Source organism: Chelonoidis abingdonii, chromosome 3 (assembly GCF_003597395.2).
Source record: "Chelonoidis abingdonii isolate Lonesome George chromosome 3, CheloAbing_2.0, whole genome shotgun sequence".
NCBI classification, from domain to species: domain Eukaryota; kingdom Metazoa; phylum Chordata; order Testudines; family Testudinidae; genus Chelonoidis; species Chelonoidis abingdonii.
The window spans coordinates 152630789-152656258 of NC_133771.1; the positions used below are offsets into that span (position 1 = coordinate 152630789).

A 25470-nucleotide genomic window follows, 5' to 3' on the forward strand; every position below is an offset into this window, starting at 1 on the left:
ATTGGCCCTTTTAGAATGGATTGGTCACATCCACAATATATTATGTTTTGAATGATCAATAGTTGTATGTCCATGTCATAGCAACATCCTCTTCATTTATATAGGGCCAGAAGTGTGTTAGGTGCTATGTTGGACAGAGGACTGAGATGCTTAGGCTAAGTTTGGATTAAATATTCAGTAATTCTTCATGAAATAAATTTTTTGCAAGAGTTGGGAATGTTAACCGTGGTGTCCTGGACAAACTTTCATCATGAGGAATTATATTCTGTATACTTACATTCTCGTTCTATTTTCAGTTGTAGAGAATTTTTCACTGTACTTAAACAAACCTAAACCAAAATAATCTTTCTTCCCCCTTCTTTTCCCCAAATCCTGAAACAAAATCAGTTGTGCAGTATTTCTGGTGCTGAATAGCTACCATATTCAATCTCAGAAATGGCATTTCTGTGTGTTCAGTTTGTAAAGAACTTTAGGATCCTTCATGAGTGTATTAATTATCTGTCTGCTAAAGCTGAGTTTGGAATGCTGTTCTAAAGACCCCAGTTTTCCTTTGCTCATAACTTCCTCAATTCTTCTTGGCCTAACATTTTCCATGGTTAGTCTTTTAGCCTTAGTGGTAGCACCATTATAATAACCACTTGCCAATCCTGTGGGGTTTTTTTTTGTTTTTCTTCCCCTTGTCAGGTTGCAATTTGGCATACTGACCAATGGAAGCTCCTGAACCCTGACTTTCTTCTTCAATAGGGTCTTTCCACTTGGATCTTCAGAGGCAGAATCAGATGTCATGAAACCTAAACAGCTAACTCTTCAGTTTGTTGTAGAGAGATTGTGGAGTCCTTTCTGAAACTGTGGAATTAATCCTAAATTCCATAGCTGTAAAGATGATCTTGGAAGGCTGGCTTAGTTTGCTGTAGGAGCAAAGGACTAGATTCTTTTACCTATCTGACACCCTGGAGTGTTTCTTAATAGGCTTCCACAAAATTCTTTGCTATCTTACCGTGTAGATCTGCTTTAGGAACTTACTTGCGTCTCTAAAAGGAAACAGGTTCTTTTTTCATCCCAGATAATTTTCCAAGAGAAAGCTTCTTTGTTAATCCTTGGTTTGAGCACTGTTAACTAGAAGAAAAAGGAGACATCACTGAAAGTCAGTTACTTTATAGTAGAATTGAAAGAAAAGATGAAAAATGCTTTAAGAGATCAGCTGAAAAAGTTACTCCAGGGAGGTATTTTTTTCCCCTATTTTTTTATTATAACAAGGAGAGAACACAAACTATTTTATTATTTAGATCCTTTTTCTTTGTCTTTCACAAGTTCTTTTTCATTTGATAGCCAATAGGAGTATTGGTGCTTTACAAAGCAGTATTTAATACATGTACACACAGACACCTGGAAAACACATGTTAGTATGCTAGAACTATATGCAATGTTTAAAAATATTTTGCGTTTTTTTTCTCTCTCATGCAAAATGCTGCGCAAAAGACTCTTCCACCCTGTGAGGAACAGAACTAATGGTCAAATAGACAACAAGCAATTAACATTAATTACTGATTATATGTTCTTAGATCCTGCAGTTTAATGGTGCATTGCCACTACCAGAGAGAGTTCTGATCCTGAAGATTAATATTTCAAAAATTTAATAAAAAGATATTAGAAAATAATTATATCAACACTTAATATACTGCAAAGAAATTGTGCAGAAGACAGTGATATGTAGCATAGTGTAAAAAACGTAGTTCTAAATATTATATTTATAAATGTCCCTTAGACCTGGACTGAAAACAGTCGGGAAGTGCAGTTCTTCAAGTGATGGTCCTTATTGTATTCCACTGAGGAGTTATGCAAATGTGCCTGGAGCTGGAGCTTTTAAAAGTAGTAGTGTCCATTGGTCCACGTCTGTGTCCTTGTACTGCCTTATGACTTTGACTGAGGTGATCGCGCCCTCAGTTCTTTCTCACCATTGCATGGTCCAAGTTGGAGCTTTTGCTGTTCTCTCATCCCTTGTGACGCACTTTCCAAATGTAGTGAGAGAGATTGATTTATTCTTGTACATAGCGTGTTGTTTTTGTAATAGTTTTTAGTGTTAGTAGTGGTTTTCTTAGGATTTAAGAACTCTTGGGTGCCGCTCTGGCAGTTTTCTTGCCAACCACCCTTCTCTCCCCCTTGTACCCATGCCTGGGTACTGGATTATTCCAAAGATGCTGGGGTTCAAGATCTTGAACCCATGACCTCTCTTGTTTTCAAGTACTAGTGCAATCCGTACTGTTTGGGGGAAGCCCGTGTTGTGTCCAGGTGCAGTATCTGCCTCTCCTTCCCTGCTTGTCTCCAGGAAGGCTGGGCTCTCAGCCTTAAGAAGCACCTCATGGAAGTTGCCATGAGGCCACAGTTCGATCCAGGCTGGGAACTCTCCCCGCCCCCGTACATCGCTCCAAGTAATCCAAGAGTGCACCTCTTGCCATGGAGCTCAAGTCTGGTTCCACCAGTACCTGTGCTGGGGCCTAGCTGTGAGACAAGGAAGTATGTCCGGTGGGTAAACTGTGGCCTGGGGGCCGCATTCGGCCCTCCAGATGTTTTAATTTGGCCCTCGAGCTCCAGCCAGGGAGTGGGGTTGGGGGCTTGCCCAGCTCTGCGTGGCTCCCAGAAGCACTGGCATGTCCCTGCTCTGGGTCCTATGCGTAGGGGCAACCAAGGGGCTCTGGATGCTGCTCCCGCCCCAAGCATTGCCCCTGTAGCTCCCATTGTCTGGGAATCTGCAGGGGCAGTGCCTGTGGACAGGCTGCACCACCACGTAGGAGCCGGAGGGGGGGGACATGCCACTGCTTCTGAGAGCTGCTTGAGGTAAGTGCTGCCCTGAGCCTACACCCCAACCCTTCCTGCACTCCAACCCCCTGCCCCAGCCCTGATCCCCCTCTCACCTGCTGAACTCCTTGGTCCCAGCCCAAAGACCCTCCTGCACCCCCCAACCCTTCATCCCCAGAGCCCTCACTCCCCCCACACACCCTCCAACCCCCTGCCCCAGCCCAGAAACCCCTCCCACACCCTGAACTCCTCATTTGTGGCCCAACCCAGAGCTTGCATCCCCAGCCGGAGCCCTCACCTCTTCCCGCACCCCAACAACCAATTTCATGAGCATTCATGGCCCACCTTACAATTTCCATACCCAGATGTGGCCCTTGGGCCAAAAAGTTTGCCCACCCTTGAAGTATGTGCATAAGCATGGCAGCAAGTCTTCCTCAAGGACCTAGAAAGACACTGCATTGGCCACAAGTTCCAGCCATGGAGAAGTGGTGTGTTCCAAAGCACACAAGCATGACAAAATGTTGCAGTACATGCTGGATCTTCTGGCCCCAGCTCCTGAACAGCATGCTCCTTCTGCACCAGTTCTGCCAAAGTCCTGTGAATCATTGGTTCTGAGGCAGCTTCCAGTTCTGTCCATAGACTGTGCATGACTCTATGATGGATGCCTCATTCAATGCAGTGGTCCTCTGTTCCATGGTGCCATCATCTTTCTTGTACCCTCCTCCTCAGTAGGTGCTGCTTGTTAATGACCCTTGGTGGTATACAATGGGGCCATCATTCGAAGAAGAGGAGGTGGTTACTTACCTGTAACTGGAGGCTCTTCAAGATATGTGGTCCTTATCTGTATTCCAGTCCCACCCTCCTTTCCCCTCTGTTATGGATCTGGTAGATTTGTGGAGAAGGAATTGAGGGTGCCGTTGGTCTGCCCTGCCCTTTATCACCTCACTCCAAACCATAAAGTGGTAGCAGGGCACATGTGCGGACCAACAGACACTAATACTGTTAAAAGCTCCAGCTCCGGGCACATGGAGCATGTGCATCACCCTTCAGTGGAATACAGATACGGACCACTCATCTTGAAAAACCTCCAGTTATAGGTAAGTGACATCCTCTTACTTTTGAAAATGTGTGTGATTTAACACTTGGAAGCATGATTAATTTTATGTTAATTGAAGAAAAAGCAATTTGAGCTACTTTTGCAAACCTTACTGTGTCAAACTATGAAACTTTGACCATTGAGGGGTACTTATTGTCTCAAGTTTACACTTTCAGTATAAAACAAAGTTGCCTTCAAAAGGAAAAATATGACTCATTAAAAGAAAGGTGCACCCATTTTGCTCAGCGCAGGCTTCTGAGTGTGCACCTGGTAAGAAGCACTTCTCATCCTGTATAATTGTCAAATGTATTTCAAAATTTTGAACTGAAATTAGTATTTTGAGCCTCCTGCCAGTGGCCGTGATACTGTTGAAAAGTGACAATGTTTGACACCATCAGTGAAGAAGGCCAACTTCAGAGATTACCAGAGCATGACAGGATCTGGTTGGCACAGTTTAACAACATATTTTCATTGCTTAAATACTGACATAAGCCTCAAAAGAAGTGTTAAGTATTGTACAGGCAATATTGTATTACAGGTAATAGGAGGTTCTGTGCTTTTTCGCCAAACATATTGATTCAGCCAAATCATTTCCAAACACATTGGTTCAGCATCTTATCAGTTGTCTTTCAATGTTTTCTGTATAAAATGGACATGATTAACTGCAATTAAATATACTTGATTTTACTTCAGAGATTCATGTGGATATGAGGGAATATGAGGGAAGCTTAGACTTTCTAATGTAAAACTTCATCCTTTCTCACTACACTGAAAAAGTATATGCTGAAAATAAACTGGACGCTGCTGCTTGTTTGGTCGTACTGAGCTTGTAGACACGATGTTATAAAATACCTAATATATTTTCCCCAACAGCAACAGCTGGGATGAACATGTCTTTGAACTGGTTTTGCCAAAAGCCTGTATGGTTGGACACGTGGATTTCAAATTTGTTTTGAACTCAAACATAACAAACATTCCGCAGATTCAAGTGACTTTACTGAAAAATAAAGCTCCAGGCTTAGGAAAAGTAAATGGTAAGAAAGGAGATCTTCTTTTCTCAGACTTGTTACTTTTTAGGTCTGATATTTTTACTGATTTAATTTAGAGATGAAATCAAGATTTGTAGATATCTCAGTTTTACGTTTACTTAGTAATACCTTGCATGTTAACTTTCTTTGAACAAGTGAACATTTATTAAACATTGGGGAGCAAAAATAAGAAAAAAACATTGAAATAGTCAAAGATAAGCACAGATTTTAAAACTTCAATGTTATATAAAGAAGAAAAGTGTATAGCTAAAGCAACAACAGTTTTGAGCTGAACTTAAATCTTGTCCTACTAAAATCTGACAATGCATTAAAAGGAAGTTGCAGTGTCAGAGATAAATGACAGCGCTTCTGAGGTGTACAACAAATTTTCTAAGTCAAAAGATTTAAAAAAAAAAAGAATTCTTCCAGGTCATAGTTAGAAATTCAGTTTGCAGGTGTGCATGATTATAGGGCATCTGAGTGTCTTATGGGGGGGGAAAAAAATCTAGCAACTAGAATTCCATTGAAATAAAGGTTGTATGACTGTGAATTTAAGAGAAGAGAAAAAACAAATTCAGAACCATTCTCGGAGAACTCCCACTCCTTATGCCGTATTTTTAAATAAAGGAGTACTGCTAAGGTGTCGTCTTTTATTTAAAAAAATAAATAAAAAAAAAATACCACAGATAACTGCTGTGTATCCAATTTGAACAGTTATTCTAGATAGCAGTTGTCTCAGCGTGATAGTAGATTTCGCTAAAGTACAATATGACTAAAGAATTCGAGACATTGCAGGGGGTGTCAGCTGTAAAAAACCTTGTTTGACACAGTACAGAGGGAAAACAAGCGCTCATTTTGACCGCTATTCTTTAAGACTAATATTGATATTATTACGTCATATAATACTGATGCACTCTTGTGACCATCTCCCAGAGATGGCGAAGAATACCCACTATTTTCTGTCTGGCTTGAAATAACTACTCTATTGCCTTTAATCACCCTCATGGATCCAGCAGAGTTAGGTCTTATTACTTGCGGCTGTCTTTCGGTTGATGTCTTTTTTTTTTTTTTTTTGTTTGAATTCGCTTATTATCAATATGTAAAACTGGATGCTAAATAAATACTAGAGCTGGGCAACATAACTCAATGTTTCTTTTTGTTATTAAAACAATTGTATAGATTCCGTTCTGTACTTCTTTTATGTAGTTTCTCATCAATTTGTGTTTTGGATGTGAGAAGCTCATCGGTTTCAGAATATTTGCAGCAATAAACAATTGACTTTAAAAATGGCAATTATCTGCAAGAAAATCATTTGTTAGAAATTTATACTCAGCCTGTCTACCACTCACGGGTTTAAATCGATTTAAAGAGCGTTAAATCAATTTAACGCTGTCACCCGTCACACTTAACGCCCTGATAGCGATATGAAGCTCTTTAAATCATTTCTTGTACTCCGACGAGAGGAGTGCGCAAAATTCGATATTAACATATCGAATTACGGTAGTGTGGATGAAAATCCACGTTATTGGCCTCCGGCCGGAACTATATCCCACATTGCAACCACTGGCTCTCTCGGACAGAGCAATCTGACTCGGATTGCGAGCGGGCAGGTAAACAGGAAAGCCTCATGAATTTTGAATTGCATTTGAATTACATTCCTGTTTCCCACAGCGTGAGCCGATCAGCAATGTTTGGCGAGCCAGTCCCATACAAAAAGGAGCTGCAGCATGACCGTACAGAGAGGATAACTGGATCTGATCCATAGATTGGGGGAGACAAATTGTTGTATCAAGAGCTCCGTTTACACAAGCACACAATTGCAAACGTTGAAAAAAAAACTCCAGGTCGTACACCAGCCTGCAATGACAACGGCGTAACGGAAAGTCCAAAGATCAAATGGACGCTCATGAGGAGGGAGGGAGTGTACTGAGATCCACTCTACCCACAGTCCACAGCAGCTCTCTGAAAGTATTGCATTCTTGTCTGAGCTTCCCAAATTCGTAGGTTCAAAGCACGTGTCGTGCCGGTGGGTTCAGCAATACTTCCTCAGTTCTGTCCCCCCCGCCCCCCACGTGAAGAAGAATGGAAAGAGAATTTCGCTTGACCTTTTCGTGTCACCCAGTGTACTGAATTCTGCGGTAGAGCGGCGATGTTGCAGCAGTGAGAGCCAGTATCTGCTCCTCTCCCATCCTGGTTGGATAGACGCTGAATTATGACTATATCCATAGTCGCCATCACCATGAGTGCTCCTTTGCTGCCTTAGTGAGGCTGGCCTCAGGGGCGTGTTAGAAAATGGATATGACTCCAGTCATTCCCAGTAGATGCTTATCAGAACGCTGGTAACGTTCTTCTTCATAGCAACTGGGGGGCCGGACTTCAATCAACCCCTCCCCTTTCCTATAAAGAAAAGATCTGGACTGCCTTGGGTGCGATACAAGCAGCATGCTCTGGGCTCGCTCTCCCCCACACCGCTTAATGTCTGCCGATACATCCGCGCTGGAGGCGCCTCCCCCTCATTTCTATGTCACTAGCATCAGTGTATTCTTCTATTCCTGCTTGCTTTATCTACTTCCATGACACAAATTGCAGTGACCCACTGCCATGTCTAGCCCAGAAAGGGGGTGAAAGGAAGAACAGGGGGTGGTAGGGCAACCCCCTGAATACTCGACACGACACTATCTCTCTGATACACATGTTCTCTATATCACACTTTGCCCCTTATTCAGCAGGCGGACTTATTTTTTGAAAACACTGATGGGAGGGTTGACTCGGAGTCACATCCCAATTTTGCTTTTGCATTGCGCCCCGCCGATTCGCCAGGGGCATCTCCATGATAGCAGCGGACATAACAGATGTTGGGAGAGAACCGTCCATGTTTCATTAGCTAGTACCGATCCGGCAGTAGACGCGTACAAGAACGAACTGGGAACCATCTCTGCGATCATTCAAAAGCAAGTGCAATGCTGCTGATGTTGGTTAGCGCTGGTCATATTCCGCTTCTGTCCGCAAGCATCATACACATACGGGCCAGAAAAAAAAAAAACTGAACGGCTCCAGGGTGCCCTGCTTGTGCGTCTGCCATGGGCAATCCAGGGAAAAACCGGCGCAAAGCGATGGTCAGCTGATGTTTCCGGGAAGAGAGACGCACGACGACAATTTACCCAGAACCACCTCTACAAATAATATCAACCCAGAATTCCAAGGGGCGGGGGAGACTGCGGGAACTATGGGATAGCTACGGAAGAGCTACCCACAATGCAACGCTTCAGAAATCGACATTAGCCTCGGACCATGGACGCACAACGCCGAATTACTGTGCCTAGTGTGGCCACATAAAATCGAATTTATAATATCAGTTTTATAAACCGATTTTACCTAATTCGATATTATCCCGTAGTGTAGACGTGGCCTTAGTCAGCGAACAAACATAGTTATACCTCTAAACAAACAAACAAACACAGCTCTGATTTTCAATATCAAACATAAATAATTGCTTGAGAGCAATGTATTATTGGTAGAAATTATTTGTCAAAAATAAAACTCAGACTGATAAACTGCTCACAAACAAATTGAGGACAAAGGCTAACTTCATTTAATAAATCACGTGTTCTGTTCTAATTTTAGTACTAAGGGGAATTTGTCAGCAGCTTTAGGATTTTTAGTAAAGATGATGGTTTCAGTGAATTTTGAGCAAAAACTTAAATCATAAATCTGCTATAGAAATTAATGTTTCTGGTTTTCATTAACACTACATAATGTTTACCAAATCTTGCGAATATTTTTTGTTTTCCAGAAGCAGCAGTAGATAGGCAGATCACCTTTCCTTTATCTCCAGCTCATAGTATTGAAATGGAAAGAAATGGAAAACCATCACTGGTTGAGTTGAATGAAGAAATGCAGAACATGGATGTGGAGGAATCTCAATGTGAGTTTAATATGATTATTTCCTTACGGAAAATATTGTATGAAAAATCTTCAGAGAACACATTGGAACATCTATGTGAATATTTTCAAGTAATTAAAATTAAAAAAAAAAAATGCACATCCTTCATGCTGGTCAACCCTATTCAGTACATTTAGCAGTTGCTCCTTTCAGTGGAGACGATACTTCGCTGTTGAAAGCAAAAATTAACTGGTGGGGACTTTGATTTTGGTATTGTTAAATCAAGGTTTTATTTTAATTTAGAAATGATGCTATAGATCATTTTGGCAGCTGTCAAGCTGATCTGTCATGTCTTCCACTGCAACATGGTTTTAAGTGTTGCTTGAGTTAGCTAGTTTTCAAGGAAAGTGACTTTTTTTCATTGCATATCTTATTTTCCTTAGTTTTAGCATCAATGCCTTCAAAACTTAAAATATCCAGTTAAAAATTCCTACCTACTCACACTAACTTTACAGCCTTATCAAACTCACTCCTTTCCTCATCTAGCTCGTTACAGCAGCTTTCCCTCAAAAACTTGTGAGAGAAAGTGTCTGGAAGGATATCAAATTAGATCTATGTAGGGATGACTAGTGCCTAAAAGTAAGTGTTGGGACTGAATAAGTGTCAAAAAACTCCCAAACTTCTGTCACTTACTCCTTCAAGCTAAGTCTTACTTTCCTTCTTTCTTTGCTTCATGTGGTGACCAGGTTTTCAAAGAGAAAACCAGGATTCTATTTCAAGGTGTGTTTGAGATAAGGGAAAAGGTTTTGGAGAAGGGAGTGTCAGTGGTGGGGAGGAGGGCATGCACAGAGGTGGGCAGATTAGAATTTCAGTACATGGAAGGAGAGAAAAAGATTCTGAAGTTTGTCCTATTTTCTCCTTATCCATCTACCCACCCCTCATTCCCTTTACCTGCTGCCCCATCCTTTTGAAAATTGAGGTTTGTTCATTAAATCAGGATGGGAGAAAATGTTTACCTCTGTACTTGTCTCCTTGCTATTTCTCCCAGTCCATCATTCTATTTTCTGTGTTAATTCTGATACCCCCTTCAATTTTTCAGTCACCTCTCATTCATTATTTATTTCTTGCTGTCTTCCGCCTGTTTTCAGTTTCTAATTTTCTGTGCTTTCCTTGCCTTTTTGTGTTCTCTACAAACTCCTGCCTCCTTTTTCCTTCCTGTCCCCACTCATTTGTTTACAGATATGCTAATTGTTATTGCCAATCCCTCATCCTCATTTAGCAACCCATACCATCAGCTGTCTCACTTTCTTCTCCCACTGCCATTTATTGGAAGCCTGGTGTGCTCTCCTCCTTAACTCTTGTCTCATTTCCTCACTTTGCCAAGGAAGATTGTGGGGGGTGGGGAATGTAGGCAATATGAGTGAATCTAACTTGGGATGCTTCTCAACCTGAGACATTGTCTTCTGTGGCTTTAGGCAACACAGAAGTCTTGATCCTCTGAGAACTCATCTGAGAGATTCTATCTGTGCTAGTATGCTACTGCCTGCAGGCCTCTAGAAGCTTGAGTTAGTGAGCTAGAACAGCACCAGTTGTTGTTTTGTTTGAGACAGAGTAGGTAAGCTCAGACAGCGAGGTGGGTTAGTGGGAGGAAGCCTCTACTTTACAGTCAAGATTTTGAAGCATCAGTTTTGGGACATCGTTGGTAAGTGACACAGGGTGTCTCTCTCTCTTTTTTTAATTAGTTATGAATTGGCCATTTATACTTTAAATGTACCTCTGACTGCATTTAAAATAACCATTAATTGGATGGAATAAGGACTAATTAGTGTTTGAAAGTACATCACAGTTTCACTTTTGTAATTTCACAAGAATGGAAAGTACCATTGCAATATTATCACCTCTGATCTGATTATTTCAATTAACATCAAGGGTTTTTTATGGCCTTGCTTGTGGCTGATGCTGGTATTTTCAGCCTCAACTGGTAAAAATAAAATATTCCATACTCTTATATGAAGCAGCAATTAGAATACAACTCCGATTACATATGCTTATTCTATGATTACCTCTTTTAAAATAGTTTTACACTTCAGGTGGTGGTAATGTGTAAAAAGCTTAGTAACTACAATTACTGTTTATACTGAGATCCCACTTGAACGTCCCAATAAGGTTCAAAGTGCCCTATTGTGCTAGGTTCTAGACAAATGCATACAAATGTGTTTTTTTCCCCCTAAGAATCAACAGTCCCTCAACTTCATTGTATACAAATGCTTGCATCATTCTTCTCTAAAGCTCTTCTGTTTCATTGCTAACATCGGCTTTTGTTGCCATTCTTTTTTTCCAAAGTTTTTGTAATATGATAACTGAAAAATAAGGATTTGCAGTGGAGATGTTGACTGACTCTAACGTCACACATGGTTTTAGTATTTTAGAGCCCTGCACAGATACCAAATTTATATCCGTGGATGTGGATATCCACAGATATAAAGTGAATATCCGAGTAGCTGCAAGGATTTACCAGGAATAGCAGGAGCGAAAGCAGCCACACATCTGGGTGCTGCTTGCAGGAGCCAGCATTCTGCATGGGGAACAACTCCGGTATGGCTCAACCGACCTCAGCCTCTCCCACTGGGTTGAGCACCAGGCTCAGTGGCTTGCATGCTCCCAGACTAGCATGCCCAGGGACAACTTCTGCTGAGCCTGGTGCCCATTCCAGTGAGCGGGGCTGGGAGCTGTTCAGCCATGCCAGAGGAGCTGCCTGTGATAGTTGATAGTTAATTAGGACCTGTGATAGCTGTGGCTCAGAAGACTATCAGTTCACCATTCTACAGGCCATAAACCTGTGCAGAATTTTGATGTTCTTTCCAGAGCATCAGCTGTGTTATATGTACAGTATATCTGAAAACTGTACTCTTTTGAGAACTTTTTGAATATTAGAAGTACATAATTTGACTAGAACATAGCTTAGTTATTTCTTAAATAGGTGTCAGCTCACCTATCTTACAGTCTAAATTGAATTGAATATAAATGCATTTAATTTATGAAAATGAATAGGTTACAAAATAAGTTAATCTTAGTTGACGAGTCCATATTCGTGCTACTTAAATCATGTTGTTGTTTTTTAAGGTCTGCGGTTGTGTCCATTTTTAGAGGATCATAAAGAAGACATACTATGTGGTCCAGTATGGCTGGCTACTGGACTGGATCTGTCAGGACATGCTGGAATGTTGACATTAACAAGTCCAAAGCTTGTTAAAGGTAAATTAATTTATTACATTATCTCTCTGAAATGTCCATTACTGGAGTATACCCAATACTTCTGAGTTGAGCAATCTTGGTTAGGATTTATCAGATTAATTCCCCAAAAGACCACATTAATTATGGACCACTTATACCATATAAATCCATGTTTAAATGCCTGTTCTTTAATGCCTAGAATTTATACTGAATTACCAAAAAATACTTACTTAACTCAGGTGGTTGTGAATTATAGCCATCGAAATAAAATCTCTTCAATTTGGTACAGTACCGATGTGGAAGCTTTTTCCTCTTTTTGTTTTTTCCAGGTATGGCTGGGGGCAAGTACCGTTCATTTTTAATCCATGTTAAAGCAGTGAATGACAGAGGAACAGAAGAAATTTGTAATGGTGGAATCCGGCCTGTTGTAAGGATACCATCTCTAAAACCTCAAAGTAGTAAAGGGAATTCCCTTGCTTCATTGTTGGCCAAAGTTGCAGCAGGCAAGGTATTGAATAAGTAACAGAGTTGCAGCTATATTTTATGTATGTTAAAGCTTCAGAATCAGTTGTATAACCCCCCATTTTGAAAATGAAAGGTCTCTTATACAGTTACCATAAGAGATTAAAAACAAAGTTTTGATTAACTATATAAGTTTTTTATACCTAACAGAACTGTAGTTTAGGGTCTTGTTTTTCTAGCAAGAAGTGTGGTGATAACTATTAAACAGTAAAAGATCCATTCTCACATTCAAGTCTTTTAGGCCTCCCATTGTTCTTAGAACTCTCTCTGTATCTAAATGCACCTGCTGTATACCTCCTTAAATCCCTTCTTTGCTGAAGCCTACCTGTAATCCAGTGGAGTTAAAAGAATACATACCCCAACACTTAAAATATTTTTTATATATAATAATAAAAAAAATCCTATTTTAAAAGAATGTTAAAGCTACAAAGTCAAACACTAAAAATATAAGAAACACCAAAATTTAGGTTGGCTGCGCAACCTTTTTGAGCTTCCTTGTGCCTGCATTATGATAGTCTTTAGTTACATGATCACGTACTATATTTTCCTAACTTGACTTTTCAACCTTAAACAAAAATCCTATATTAAAACAACCTTAATTGCCTAGATTAAAAAAAATGAAAAAAATATTTCTTCATGTTGACCCATATTGACACTCACAGGGGTCATCAGCAGTCTAGGAACCTTTAGATCCTCCACACAGTCCTCTGCCTCTTGAACTGATGGAGTAACTGATAGGTTGTATTCTTCATTCAGATCAGCACTAGAGAGGGGTAGGACACTTTGCCAGTGGGTTTCACAGATTTGCTGACAGCAGAGGTCTGGTGAGTTTCAGGAATCTTGGTGCCCATTCGAAGCTTTGGAGGGGAGTGTTCTGTAGTGGGCATAGACTCTTCTGCCCATTCCCCTCCAAACATCACCCCTTTCTGTTCCATACCCTCTAGCTTGTTCCTGTCTTCCTTGTCCCTGGTGCCTTGTCATAGTCCCATACTCCTTACCTAGCCAGCCCCGATTTCAAGTTCTCGTGTTTCTCTTCCCAGTCTACTTGTCGATTATAGTCCCAGTTCCTCTCCCTATGATTCCTTAACTGATCTGTTGGTCTCTCCTCCACCCGGGCCACATTCCTGGCTCCTTGGCCAGTATCATTCGCCTCACCACCACCACCAAAAAAAACCCCCAAACCTCTGCTCCTTATCCTAGTTTTTGTCAGGTCGGTCATTCTCCCTGGTTCCCAGTCTCCTGGTCCAGCTAGTCTTTCTCTCCTAACTGCAAAACCCAGTTTGTCCCAATTTCCTCCTCCTCCTCTTTCCCTGTCACAACGTCCATTCCCTCTCCTCATGGCTTTTTGTCCCAGCTTATTCTGCCTTTACCCCTTTGCAGGTTAGGCTCTTGTTCCCTCTGTGTTTAAATTAGGTAGCTTCATTGTCCATGCTGCCAGGCCATGGAGAGCACAGGAGAGACATATCTGCATGCTATCAGTTCAGGTATCCAGAGCTGCAGTTGCAGGAAAAGGCTACATTAGCCCTTGGCTGAAGCCGGGATTTTCAGAGAGACAGCAAGAATCAGAAGGCCATCCCTTGACAAATTTAAGCCCCTGCTCCAAAGCGTGAGGGCACTAGAGCTTGACAAAGAAGAGGATGCTAGAATTAAGCATGGGGAAAAACAACATATTCTTCCCCTCATCTCATTCTCAGGAAACAGCTAAACAGTGTTGGCTGAATTTTTCAAAAAACTCACAATGAAGCACATTCCTAACCTGGAAAACTTCAGTACCAAACGGTTAAAGTTTGGCAGCTATAAGCAGTTAACAGTGGTATCTCACAATGGGAAGTTTCAGGCTGATTTAATAATAGCAAGGCTATCAGCTCCATCTATAATATTACTCTGAGATCTGACCAGCTTCTCATGTTTTGTTCTTGAAGTATTCCATCTGTCTGAACTGTTGTCTAGCTTAGATTTTTTTTTGGTTGGGGGACGGACCATTGTCAGTCTTACAGTGCCAATTACATGGATGGCCCTCAGTAAATAAACTACCTGAAATTACCCCTCAATTTTTACCCCAACAAAGCAGTTAAAATAAGCTAGAAATCCTTCTTTTGGTTCCCAAGGTGAAACATTCCATGATCACCAGCAGGTCTTTTTAAAGTGGGGGGTTTTACTTTTGGAACTTATTCCTCTTGAGTCTGGGGATCTTTAGAACACAAATGAAACTTGTTTAGCTTAGTTTTTAGCTTAAAAGTAAAGCTAGAATACGCTCATTGTCTATACAGTACCATTAACAAGTAATAAATATTTCTGAATTTAAATTACACAGCACTTTCATCAGAACAAGATGCATAAATGAAGGAGTCATGAGTGCTGTAACTTTTGAAACCAATGATTTTTTTTTTCTGACTTGTCAGGAAAAGTCGTCCAATAAAATTGAAACCAGCAATTCTTCACGGAAATCAGATAATCTGCGAGGGTGTGACTTACTTCAAGAGGTCTCTGTAACTATTCGAAGATTTAAAAAAACTTCTGTTTCAAAGGAAAGGTTAGTCTCTCTGTAAACTTGTTTTATTTAAATTTTTAGGTTTTTAACTTCATTATTTATGACAAATCATAATCTGAACATTGGTATTGCTAAATTTAGTTGACAGGAAAATATTTAAAAATTTAAAATGGTCATATATGGGTCTTAAATCTTCATACTGTGTAAACTGTAATGGGAGATGAAAATATTGTTTTCACTTAAAGAATGCCATAAATGTGTATGACTAGACATATCCTGGCAGTGAGAAATTTTTCTGGCCTTCAAATGCAAATGTAACTAGCAGGAGTTTGTGTTGCACTGCTGTAAACTAGATAATTGAAGTGAATCAGACTTCACTTTCTGAGGAAAAATCTTTCCCCATTCTTAGCTTCTAGGTTGCCTAGTTTTTAAACAAAACTTAGCACTAAGTGTCCGTTTTACTTGAACAGTTGAACTTTTTTTCTGTTACTAATCTCTTCTTCTTTAGAGTTCAACGCTGTGCCATGTTACAGTTTTCAGAGTTCCATGAAAAACTTCTTAACACACTTTGCAAAAAGACAAATGATGGTCTGATCACAGAACATGCTCAAAGCCTTGTGTTAGATACCTTGTGTTGGCTGGCAGGAGTGCAATCAAATGGACCTGGCAGGTAGAAGAGATATTTCAATTAAATGCATGTAGTTACTCTTCAGTATCAAATTTCCTAAATATAAAAGTTTATATAATTCTCCAAAGTACTTTTTTTTTTCTCTCCCCCCCCCCCCCCCCCCCACGCCCAACACGTGGCTGTTATCTGCTAAGATTCCCGCAAAAAGCATTAGTGAAGCCCACACCTGGCTCTAGAAAGCTCTGCAAACTCTCCTGCTCTTCCCCCCCCCCCCCCCCAGCTCAAAGGACGGGAATGAGAACCTACTTTTTAAAACACGTAAATGTCTTTCTGATATAATACGTGTGTGCTTCTTTGAAGCAGGGAGGAGCATAGCCCACAAATGTGCACGGTTTCTAGCACTATGCATAAGGTTGGTGATTTATTTTAAGTTTGTATAATACATGTTCTGAGGCTAATTCTATTTAGAGTTTACTTGTTTTTGTTATTTCTTGTAGTTAAATGTGCAAAATAATTTGATATGGTGGGAGTTAGAAAAGTTAATATACTAGTCCAGGGGTCGGCAACCTTTCAGAAGTGGTGTGCCAAGTCTTAATTTATTCACTCTAATTTAAGATTTTGCATGCCAGTAATACATTAACATTTTTAGAAGGTCTCTTTCTATAAGTTTATAATATATAACTAAACTATTGTGTATATAAAGTAAACAAATTTTTTTAAAAATGTTTAAGAAGCTTCATTTAAAATTAAATGACTGATGGCCAGGACTTGGGCACTCTGAATGCCCCTGAAAATCAGCTCGCGTGCCATCTTTGGCATGCGTGCCAGAGGTTGCCTACCCCTGTACTAGCCGTTCACCTGGGAATACATATGCTTAAATGTATGCTCTCTCAACTAATTTTATTTTCCCCTGTTGGAAAAATGTTTATAACAAACTCCTTAGAACATCTTATGCAATGGTATCATAGTGCTTAGGGGCTACAAGAAGAATGAAATATGAACTTTCATAGAGCATTTGTTTTTTTGCTAGTAATGGCAAATGTGACCCAAGTCAGCAGGGGTTTGGATCTGTTCTTCTGAAGGCTTTGCTTGACAATATATCTCTTCTACCTGCTGCTGCAGCTGGTGGTACGTACAAAATATTTTTGCTGTCATAGGCGTATTGCATACCTATTAGATCTGTTTTCCCTCACTCCTGTTTGATAGAAGAACAAGTTCTATTTGATTAGTATGAATTGCTTTTTGCCAATCCTGTGAAATATCCATCTATTACTATTCCATTTCAGAAGTGTGCCTCTTCTATTTAAATTAGTTTAGAGACTGTTATGTTTTCTAAAGCAGAATGCCTAGTGTTACCACTAGTTAAGGGCTGATGGGCCCTAAAGGACTTAGGGATCAAAGCCTCGTTAAGAAGCTCTCAGCCTTGCCTAGCAGGCTGCTAGGCTCAGCACCCACACGGTCTGCACACGGTCCCCCAAACAAACAGACCATATGGTATATTTCAGTCCAGCAGCAAGCGCAGCACAGCAAACACAAAACATGCACACAACAGACAACAAACTTACCCCAAGGGTCATGTAACCTCCTCCTTCACCTGGAGAAGTCACTCACAAAACTCCCCTGTTAGCTGCTCCTGCAAATAAAGTGTTTAGAATTTTTGCTTTTTAGCCATATATCTTAAGTGGCAAAATAGAATTAGTGCAGTAACTGTAACTACTTGTAACAAAATAAAGCCTTAAAGGTTACTTCTATCCAAGTGTATAAGATAATGAAGACTGACATTTTTATATGTTAACTGATTTAGATTTTCCTTTGCTTTTTTCATATGGTTGCCAAGCTGTATGACATGAGTAACTTTTCTAGTTGCTGAGGTAACAAACATTCGAAAATATAAGTATTGCTAATTTAGGAAAAATGCATGGAATTAGGTTAATGTAATGTACATAAATTTTCATGAAACATTCTTCCAAAAAACAAAATCTAGCATTTGATTTTTCCAATAACTTAACCTTCTTGACCAAGTTAGAGTTGTCAAGAAACATAGTTCTTAAAGTAAAAAACCGAAACAAACACCCCTCCCTCCCCCAAACATACTTCATGCTTTGTGTGCTGAAACAACATTATTTTTAATAACTATAGCTGGTTTGCTCCCTACAGTTCAAACAGTACTCCTAAGGATGAATCATACACACCTTCTAGTTGCAGAACACGAGCATAAATCATATATGCATTAGAAAGAGATAGGATTGATATATAGTGCTGCTACATAAATAAAACATGGTGGTTGTATGTTTCTCTCTCCTGATATCCTGAATATATAGTTTTTCTAATTATGGCATACTATACAATTAATAACGATATATGTATTAGTATATATACATATATACAACATGAGACACATATATATATATATATATATATATATATATATAATATGCCATAATTAGAAAAACTGAGCAACTGTTATACAAAAAAGAGAAAAGGGTCAGTTACATCAAATGTTAATTTTCTACGTCTGTGAATGAATGAAACATTAATGTAATTTTAATTTACTATTTATTTTTAATGGTATTGTTTCTAACTAAGGCAATACTGGTATTTTGTATATACTAATGTTACTTGCTATAGCAATCTTAATTTTAAAGTTAACATCTTTTAGTATGGGAATGTTTCTGAAGGGATTGTTTAACAAATAGTTACACACTTGCACTATAAATTAATGTTGTTAATATAAATTAATTTATTAATAAATTTGACTCTCTACTATGTTAACTGAACTACTTTAATACAGACATTTTCCTGAGGAACTTCCTTTTCTTGAGTTCTAAAGTTGAGCTGATGTTCAAATGTAAAATTCAGACAGAGGTTAAAATACTTGAATGATACAAAATGCTAAAACTTTTTAGGAAGTGACTGTTTTTACATTTCATTATCAATATTGGATATTTAAATTTGCCATTTTTGTTAATTTATTCTGAGGGTTTTTTGAATGCAGTGTTAGCCGTATTTCTGTTGAATTGAAATTCCTGTTCCCTTCTTTAGGATCTGTGTACTGGTATTTTGTATTGCTGAATTATGTGAAAGATGAAGATTTGGCAGGATGCAGTACAGCTTGTGCATCCTTGCTAACTGCTGTGTCCAGACAGTTGCAGGATCGACTAACACCCATGGAAGCTTTACTTCAAACAAGGTATTGAGAGGAAAATATGTAGTTGTATACACATTTTCTTGTAAGCCTCCTGTTTACTCAAATTCTTTAAAAATGTTTATCATTTTGAATGATCTTCTTAGACATTGTCAAGTAAATTTTTGAAAATTTGTTTCTTTCCATAGTTTGTAGTACTGGTACAAGTATGATCTGGCTCTTTTTCTTCTGATCTTAATTTTTTTGTGTGTTTTTTTTACAAGTTGAAACGAACATGGCTGTTCAATAGATTCATTTTGCAATATTTTGTTTTATGAGCAAGCATTGATTAACACAGCTCTGTGAAATGTTATTTAACTCGTGCAGAGACAAGAAGGGAATTATTAATTCTCTCTGTTTTAAAGTGTTCAAATACAAATATATGTTGTTATATTTTATGCAGTGCATCTGTTCACCAACAATTCTCAAACTCAAAACAGACCAAAGGATTTCCTATTTTGAGTATGTGAAAGGAATCCAATGCTTTGGCTTGGCAAAATTCGACTTTTACTTTTTCTAATTTCAACAGATAATATCAATTATTTATTTTTGAGCATTTTTAAAGATTTTTACCTATTGACATTTTTACAGTTGGGGCAAATTGGAGTGGGGTCAGACAACAATTAGCCATTCAGATTCAAAAAGTTAAAACTTTATAATCGTTCATGCAAATTGTCAGCATTGCTTGTCCAAATATGCAGAGTAAATCCCTTTAAACTCTAAGTTCCCGAGCATCATTTTTTCCCCTTTTTCTGATCTGTAAATTTAAATTATTGATGGAAATATTTTTTCATCTGTATGTGTGTATATGAAATCAATGTTTACTGACATTTTACTGATAAAAAATTTAATCCTTCCAACCTTAATATACTGCTGTAAAATGGGGAGTGCCACAGGATCCTGCAAATTCTTGCAGTTTATTGCTGAGTCCACCATATTTTTAAAATGCTGGTACAAAGGACAAATTCCAGGTCTAAAAACCTGGACTAACTCCCTGTAAAAATGGGTCTATGTATAAATTAAATAGCAATACTATTGCAGGCTGTGGTGATGATAGATCTCTTTCACTAAACAGACCAATCTGGTCAACTTCAGGAGAGCATGGGAGGGATATCAAGCAAACTGGTGTTGACAGTTCTGTAGGTTGCACTTTCCTGTACCCCATTCCGGTGCTATGAAGCACTGTACTGTTGCAGGTACTTCTTGCAGATTGTAACAATTGTTGTTTGTTTTGCCACTGTTAGTCAAACTTATTAAAAACGTGAAGGGTCTGAATAGAGGAGGAATTAGAGAGGATCCTAGGTCTCTAGATGGAAATCTTTAAATCCCGCAGGCTGGCACTTAGAGATATAACCTTGAAATCTGGTCAGTTAAGACTGAATTAGTTTCAGGCATTATACCTACATCTGTGTTCCCACCAACATTTTCTCCCACACTGAATGAAATTGACTGGACAGTATTTGTGTGCAGTGTAGTTGTAGCTGTCAGTCCCAGGATATTAGAAACACAAGGTGTGGACCAACTTCTATAGGTGAGAGACTAGCTTTCAAGCTACACAGAGCTAAATGTGTTCTTCAAAAGCTTGTCTCCTTTACCAATAAAATATTACCTCACCCACTTGTCTCTAGACAGTATTTTGTCAAAGAAAGTAAATTGGAAAATCAGAAAAAAAATTTCAATATTAAATATTAACTTGTAACAAAAGGAGGTAAAATATTAATACAATGACTTCTTTAGTTTAACACTGTCACTTTAAGGTTCCAGACTCTCATTCAATCTGGTAGTTGAGCTGTTCCTTAAAAGCAGGCTATGTTCTTAATCAGTGCTTACAAACATTCTATTACCGTGGTTTAACAAGAGCTGGGAGGGGACACTGAAACATCAGTTTTCTTCTCATGTCACCTCAACATCAAACTACTGTAATGTATGATCCTTGGGGCTGCATCTGGAGATTAAAGTTAGAGAAGAACCTGACTGACTGCATGTCAGGCAGAGTTTCATGAAGAGAACTTGTTGTTGGGTGAAAAACAAGATCCACTTCAATGTAGGTTTAAACAGTGTCTTTTAGCCTGCATTTTGCATGTTTTAAGACAATGCTATTATCACCAATGAATTACATATACACAAAAAACAGCTAAGACAAGAAAGATAATTGATTGTTACCTCTCCTGGGACAGAGCAACTCTTGTAAAATCTCTGATTGCTGCTGTGTTCTTCCTCTCTGTCTTCTCCACTTTCTTGTTGTAAATCACCTTTCTTTTTTCTCTTATTCCATAACTTTGCACAGACTGAGCTTATCCAGTAACCTCATCTGTGTACCTATCTATTCTAATCCCCCCCACCCCCCCCAACTAAAACATTCTCATACATAAACCTCAGCAGTTAACCTAAACTAATATGTTTTTGCTTATCCCACTAAAACTTACTTTTTATCATAGATGACTTATGTCATCTGTTCTCTCATCATCATCTCTGGCTTAATCTAGTTGTTTTTATCTTATGACTCTGTTTTTGTGGCTTTGGGTTTTTACTGGTTAGCTTCTTTTTGTTAGGAGGGACTTGGGGGGCACCTGAAGTTGTTAAAAATTCTTTCATGATTCTCTGCTTTACCCTGCTCTTTACTCAGACCAAAGTTTTTTTGCAAGTAAACCACACAAACCGTGTTTCGTGGTTTGCACAACTCTAAAGCTGTTTCAGCTACATTCTGAAATGCTGCAGCGACACATACAAAAGAAAAAATGTCTTCGTGTTTTCTTAACTATAATATTCATTTCTTTAACATTAGTGAGTGTATATATATTTGACTAACAAGTCATTTCACAGCTTTTTAACACCATGCTAGTGATGCTCTGTGATCTGTGCATGCTGCCTGTTAGTTTCTAATCAGTGTTTAAAGGTATTGGTTTTAACCGAGAACACCTTAGATGTCCAGGGACCATCTTACCTGAGACATCTCTCTTCCTTTCCAATACCTCTGCAGTTGAGATGAGCTAAGGAGAAGCATCTTTCTCATCAAGTCTACAGATTCCACAGCCTTCATTATGAGCTGATAACTCTGCTCCTTGGCATTCCCAGTGTGGCTTTACCTATTAATCAAGGCAAACTTGCTGCCTTTTTGTGCTGTTCAGATTTCACACCTCTGATGTACCATTCTTGTGTTATAAAATGTGCATAAAACAAAACTGCTTATATATTTAAAAAAATCAGAAAATGAGGTTTTTCCTACTGACTTATTTGTAGAATGCTGCATGTTTACAAAGGTAAAGGTGAATGTAATGGTATGTAGTTCAATTCAACAAAATATGAAATGTCATCTTTGTAGTCTTCTAGGAGTCCCTTCGAATTATTGAGATTAATGTGCTTGCACGGTCTCCCCTTCTTCCACACTCGCTCTTAAATAATTGAAGTCAAATCATCATCAGGAAAAAGATAGCATGTGTAATATGTAGCCACATTCTTTTTTTTTTTTTTTTTTTTTTAATAAATAAGATGATAACCACTAGTAGATTTTTTTTCACTATGGAGCATTTTATGGAATATATGTTTGATAGCATTCATAGTCTTTGCTACTTCTGTGTCCTATTTTTTCTCATCACCACCATCGGTTGGTATAATACTTGGTAATCATGTGTAAACAGGTGTTCATATTGTCTGTGAATGAGCAGATACACTTTTGGTGACTAGCTACTGCCATGGGGAAAAAGCCACATGAGTAAATACTTGAGAAGGGATAGTTCAAGTGGTGTACAACTATGGGGATGGTTTCTTATCCCTCTTGAGCTGTCAAAGAATATATATATGGGGGAAGGGGAGAGACAAATGACAGTATCACACAGGTAGCCATCAACTATCAGCTCAACCCTCCTTCAGCTGAACCTTGCGTGAGCTGTTAAATATCTCCAAAGTACTCCAGACTCTTCATTTCCACTATCACTGCTGTATTGCTGCTTTGATCCTCTGAATGACTCAGTGTTGCCTAGCATTAGATCGGAGTTTTGTCAAAGACTTAAACATCATGTCATATTTACTTCTGGGGTGTCTCCTGTTCCCCAGCATTAGAAAGTACCAAATGATATTTTAAAACATTTCACATATGTAGCCACAACATAATGCTCTTGTGAGGAGATGCAACTTTTTTTGTTCCCATGCTACACCTGTTGTTGACTACTTTTTCCTTTAGGCAAATCAGTGCAGTGACTTTATCAATGCTAGCATCATCCCAAAACAAAAAGACGTGCCATTGTAAAGGACCTCATGATGTCATCTTTGATAGCAGACAGTCTGTCCATGCGAATTGTGGTAGTCTGACTTTTGGGGCTGTGTGGAACAGTACACGTAGAGACCGTGGATGACAGTATGATGATCATATCCATACTAAGCATGTTGAACTATCTCCTTCATTACCACCTACTTCATGTGGTGAAGCTCTCTGAGCACAGACTAGTCAGTTTCACCACCGCTATTCAGTAATGGACAGCAATGAAACTTGTAAGAATCATGTCAATTTCAGTCAGTGGTTGCCAGGTTTCCAGAGTTTCTGGCATGGCAGAGATGCTGTGCTGACTGCCTTGGAATCAGGGATGCTGGTGCTTCCAGTCTGTGGAGGCTGGAAGTCTTGAGGGTCCTTAGACCTAGAGCAATCCCTGTGATGGGGTGTCCCACAGCTGTGGACCCTGGAAGCCTGTCCCAGGACTTCCAGGGCAACTGATTCCCTGAGTTTGCCCAACTCTTGGGGTAGTGGGCCTCAAGAGTTAGAAAGCCTGAGGGTCCTCAGCTCCTTTGCAGTCTGTATGGCAGCACTGTCCCAAAATTGTGGACTCTGGGATTCAGGTGCAAACGTAAACCTATAAGTGGGCTGCTGAGCAGCTAGGCAGACGAGCTGGCAGGCAAGTTTTGAAACCTCACCTAGGTACTATTGGAAGATTAGTTAAAATCAATGTTTCTGCATAATATTTAGTTTTCAATAAATTGCTATTTTTCTGATGAAAACATGCTCCATCAGAACATTTCCAACTAGCTGTCTTTGCCAGAGAGAGGCAGGGCATGCTGAGAGCACCATCTTTGTGGAAGACTGAATGACTTTGGGTTTTGGGAGAAAAGTGGTGTATCTTTACCAGCTGGCTGAGTTAAAGCAGTAATCTAATGTGTGAGTGTTTTGTATACTGCTGGGTGGCTATTGGGCATATGAATTGTAATTCTTAAGGGTCTATGGCTTTCTTATGTTTGAGAATATTTTCAAGACAATATTGTATTAAGTCTTAGACTGTTCTAATGACAGTTGCTTAGTCAAGATAGTAGGCTGTCCACCAGTGTGTGCCAGTTTAGAGGATTTTAGTGAAATATGAATAATTGTTAACCTCAAAGATCCATTCAGTAAATGAAAGGCATGTGAATTTTAGTCCACTGAAATAATACAGCCAAGACCCTAAATGAACTACTTGGCTTTTTGTCTCTTTGTGAGTCTCTATGCATTCTCAAATAATTTATGGCTACAGCTTGGTGTTAGAAGTAGTAGTATTCAACTGTCTTATTCTGTTTGCAGATATGGATTATATAGTTCACCTTTTGATCCAGTTCTCTTTGATTTGGAAATGAGTGGCTCTTCCTGTAAGAATGTATACAACAGCAGCATTGGTGTACAATCAGATGAAATTGATTTATCTGATGTTCTTTCAGGTATGCACACTTCAAAAATTATACTTGATCTGAAACTTTTTTTAAAATAGTAACTCTTAATAATCTCTTCTCCCCCCTTTTATTGGTTTACTAAGCATTTAGTATTGTAATCTTTAAGTGACTCTGTATTTTAACCTTTGATTAGATTTGTGAAAGTGTAAAACATTATCATCTGAACTGAAGAGCACATATCTGTCTCTGAAAGTGACTTGCCTCAACTTGTTTGCATGACTTTTCAAAGATAATTGCTTTCCCGCATAAAATCTGGGGACTTAGATGTTCATGACTCCTATGTTTTTTAGGTAGACACTTGTTTTGATGCTTTTTCAAATGTGGAGCCCAGGCATTACATGTCACTGATTAATTTGTGCATCATTATGAAAACCCTCTCTGTTGCTCAGGCATTAATTTTTTAATTTGTTTGTTTCACCCATACATTTGTGATTGGTATTTCCTTCCCACTAAACCCTCTGTTTCTCTTTTTCCCCCTTTCATCTAAAAACTGTGTGTGTGTATATGTGTGGGGTTTTGTTTTTTTTTAGTGCCTCCTACACTTCTAGCAATGAGTTGTTCCCACTACAGCCTGTTGTCATTAAAAGTGCATTTATCAATCCAGAGGAAATCCATCTTGGTGTCTCAAGCTTTTAGAGCTGCCTCTCAGCTCAATGTGAAAACTCTGGTGCTGGTCATCCAAACCCTGTCTTCATCAGTCATGCAATTCCCTAAAGACAGAACAGTCTGACTTAACTGAGCCTGGCTCCCCTCTTAAACCTCCTCCCCCCAAAAGACAAGTATGGAAGTCAAGCATCAAGAGATATTTAGATGGGTTAAAAAACCCCAAGAGGCTTTATTTTTGTCACTCTATAAAAAAAACAGTCTTCAAGGAAAGAATACTGGAATGGAATACTAGGGAGGTGGTGGAATCTCCTCCT

At 39.1% G+C, this 25470-nt stretch overlaps 1 protein-coding gene across 1 annotated transcript in view; it reads left to right on the forward strand.

Annotated features, from left to right (window-relative positions):
* BIRC6 (baculoviral IAP repeat containing 6) overlaps positions 1-25470 on the forward strand; it is a 337908-nt gene that overhangs the window by 60135 nt on the left and 252303 nt on the right. Inside the window, 10 exon segments of the mRNA XM_075064579.1 lie at positions 4766-4926; positions 8714-8845; positions 11927-12058; positions 12367-12545; positions 14962-15092; positions 15559-15720; positions 15959-16090; positions 16709-16806; positions 18721-18868; positions 24405-24538. Coding sequence (XP_074920680.1) covers positions 4766-4926; positions 8714-8845; positions 11927-12058; positions 12367-12545; positions 14962-15092; positions 15559-15720; positions 15959-16090; positions 16709-16806; positions 18721-18868; positions 24405-24538 — 1409 coding nt within the window.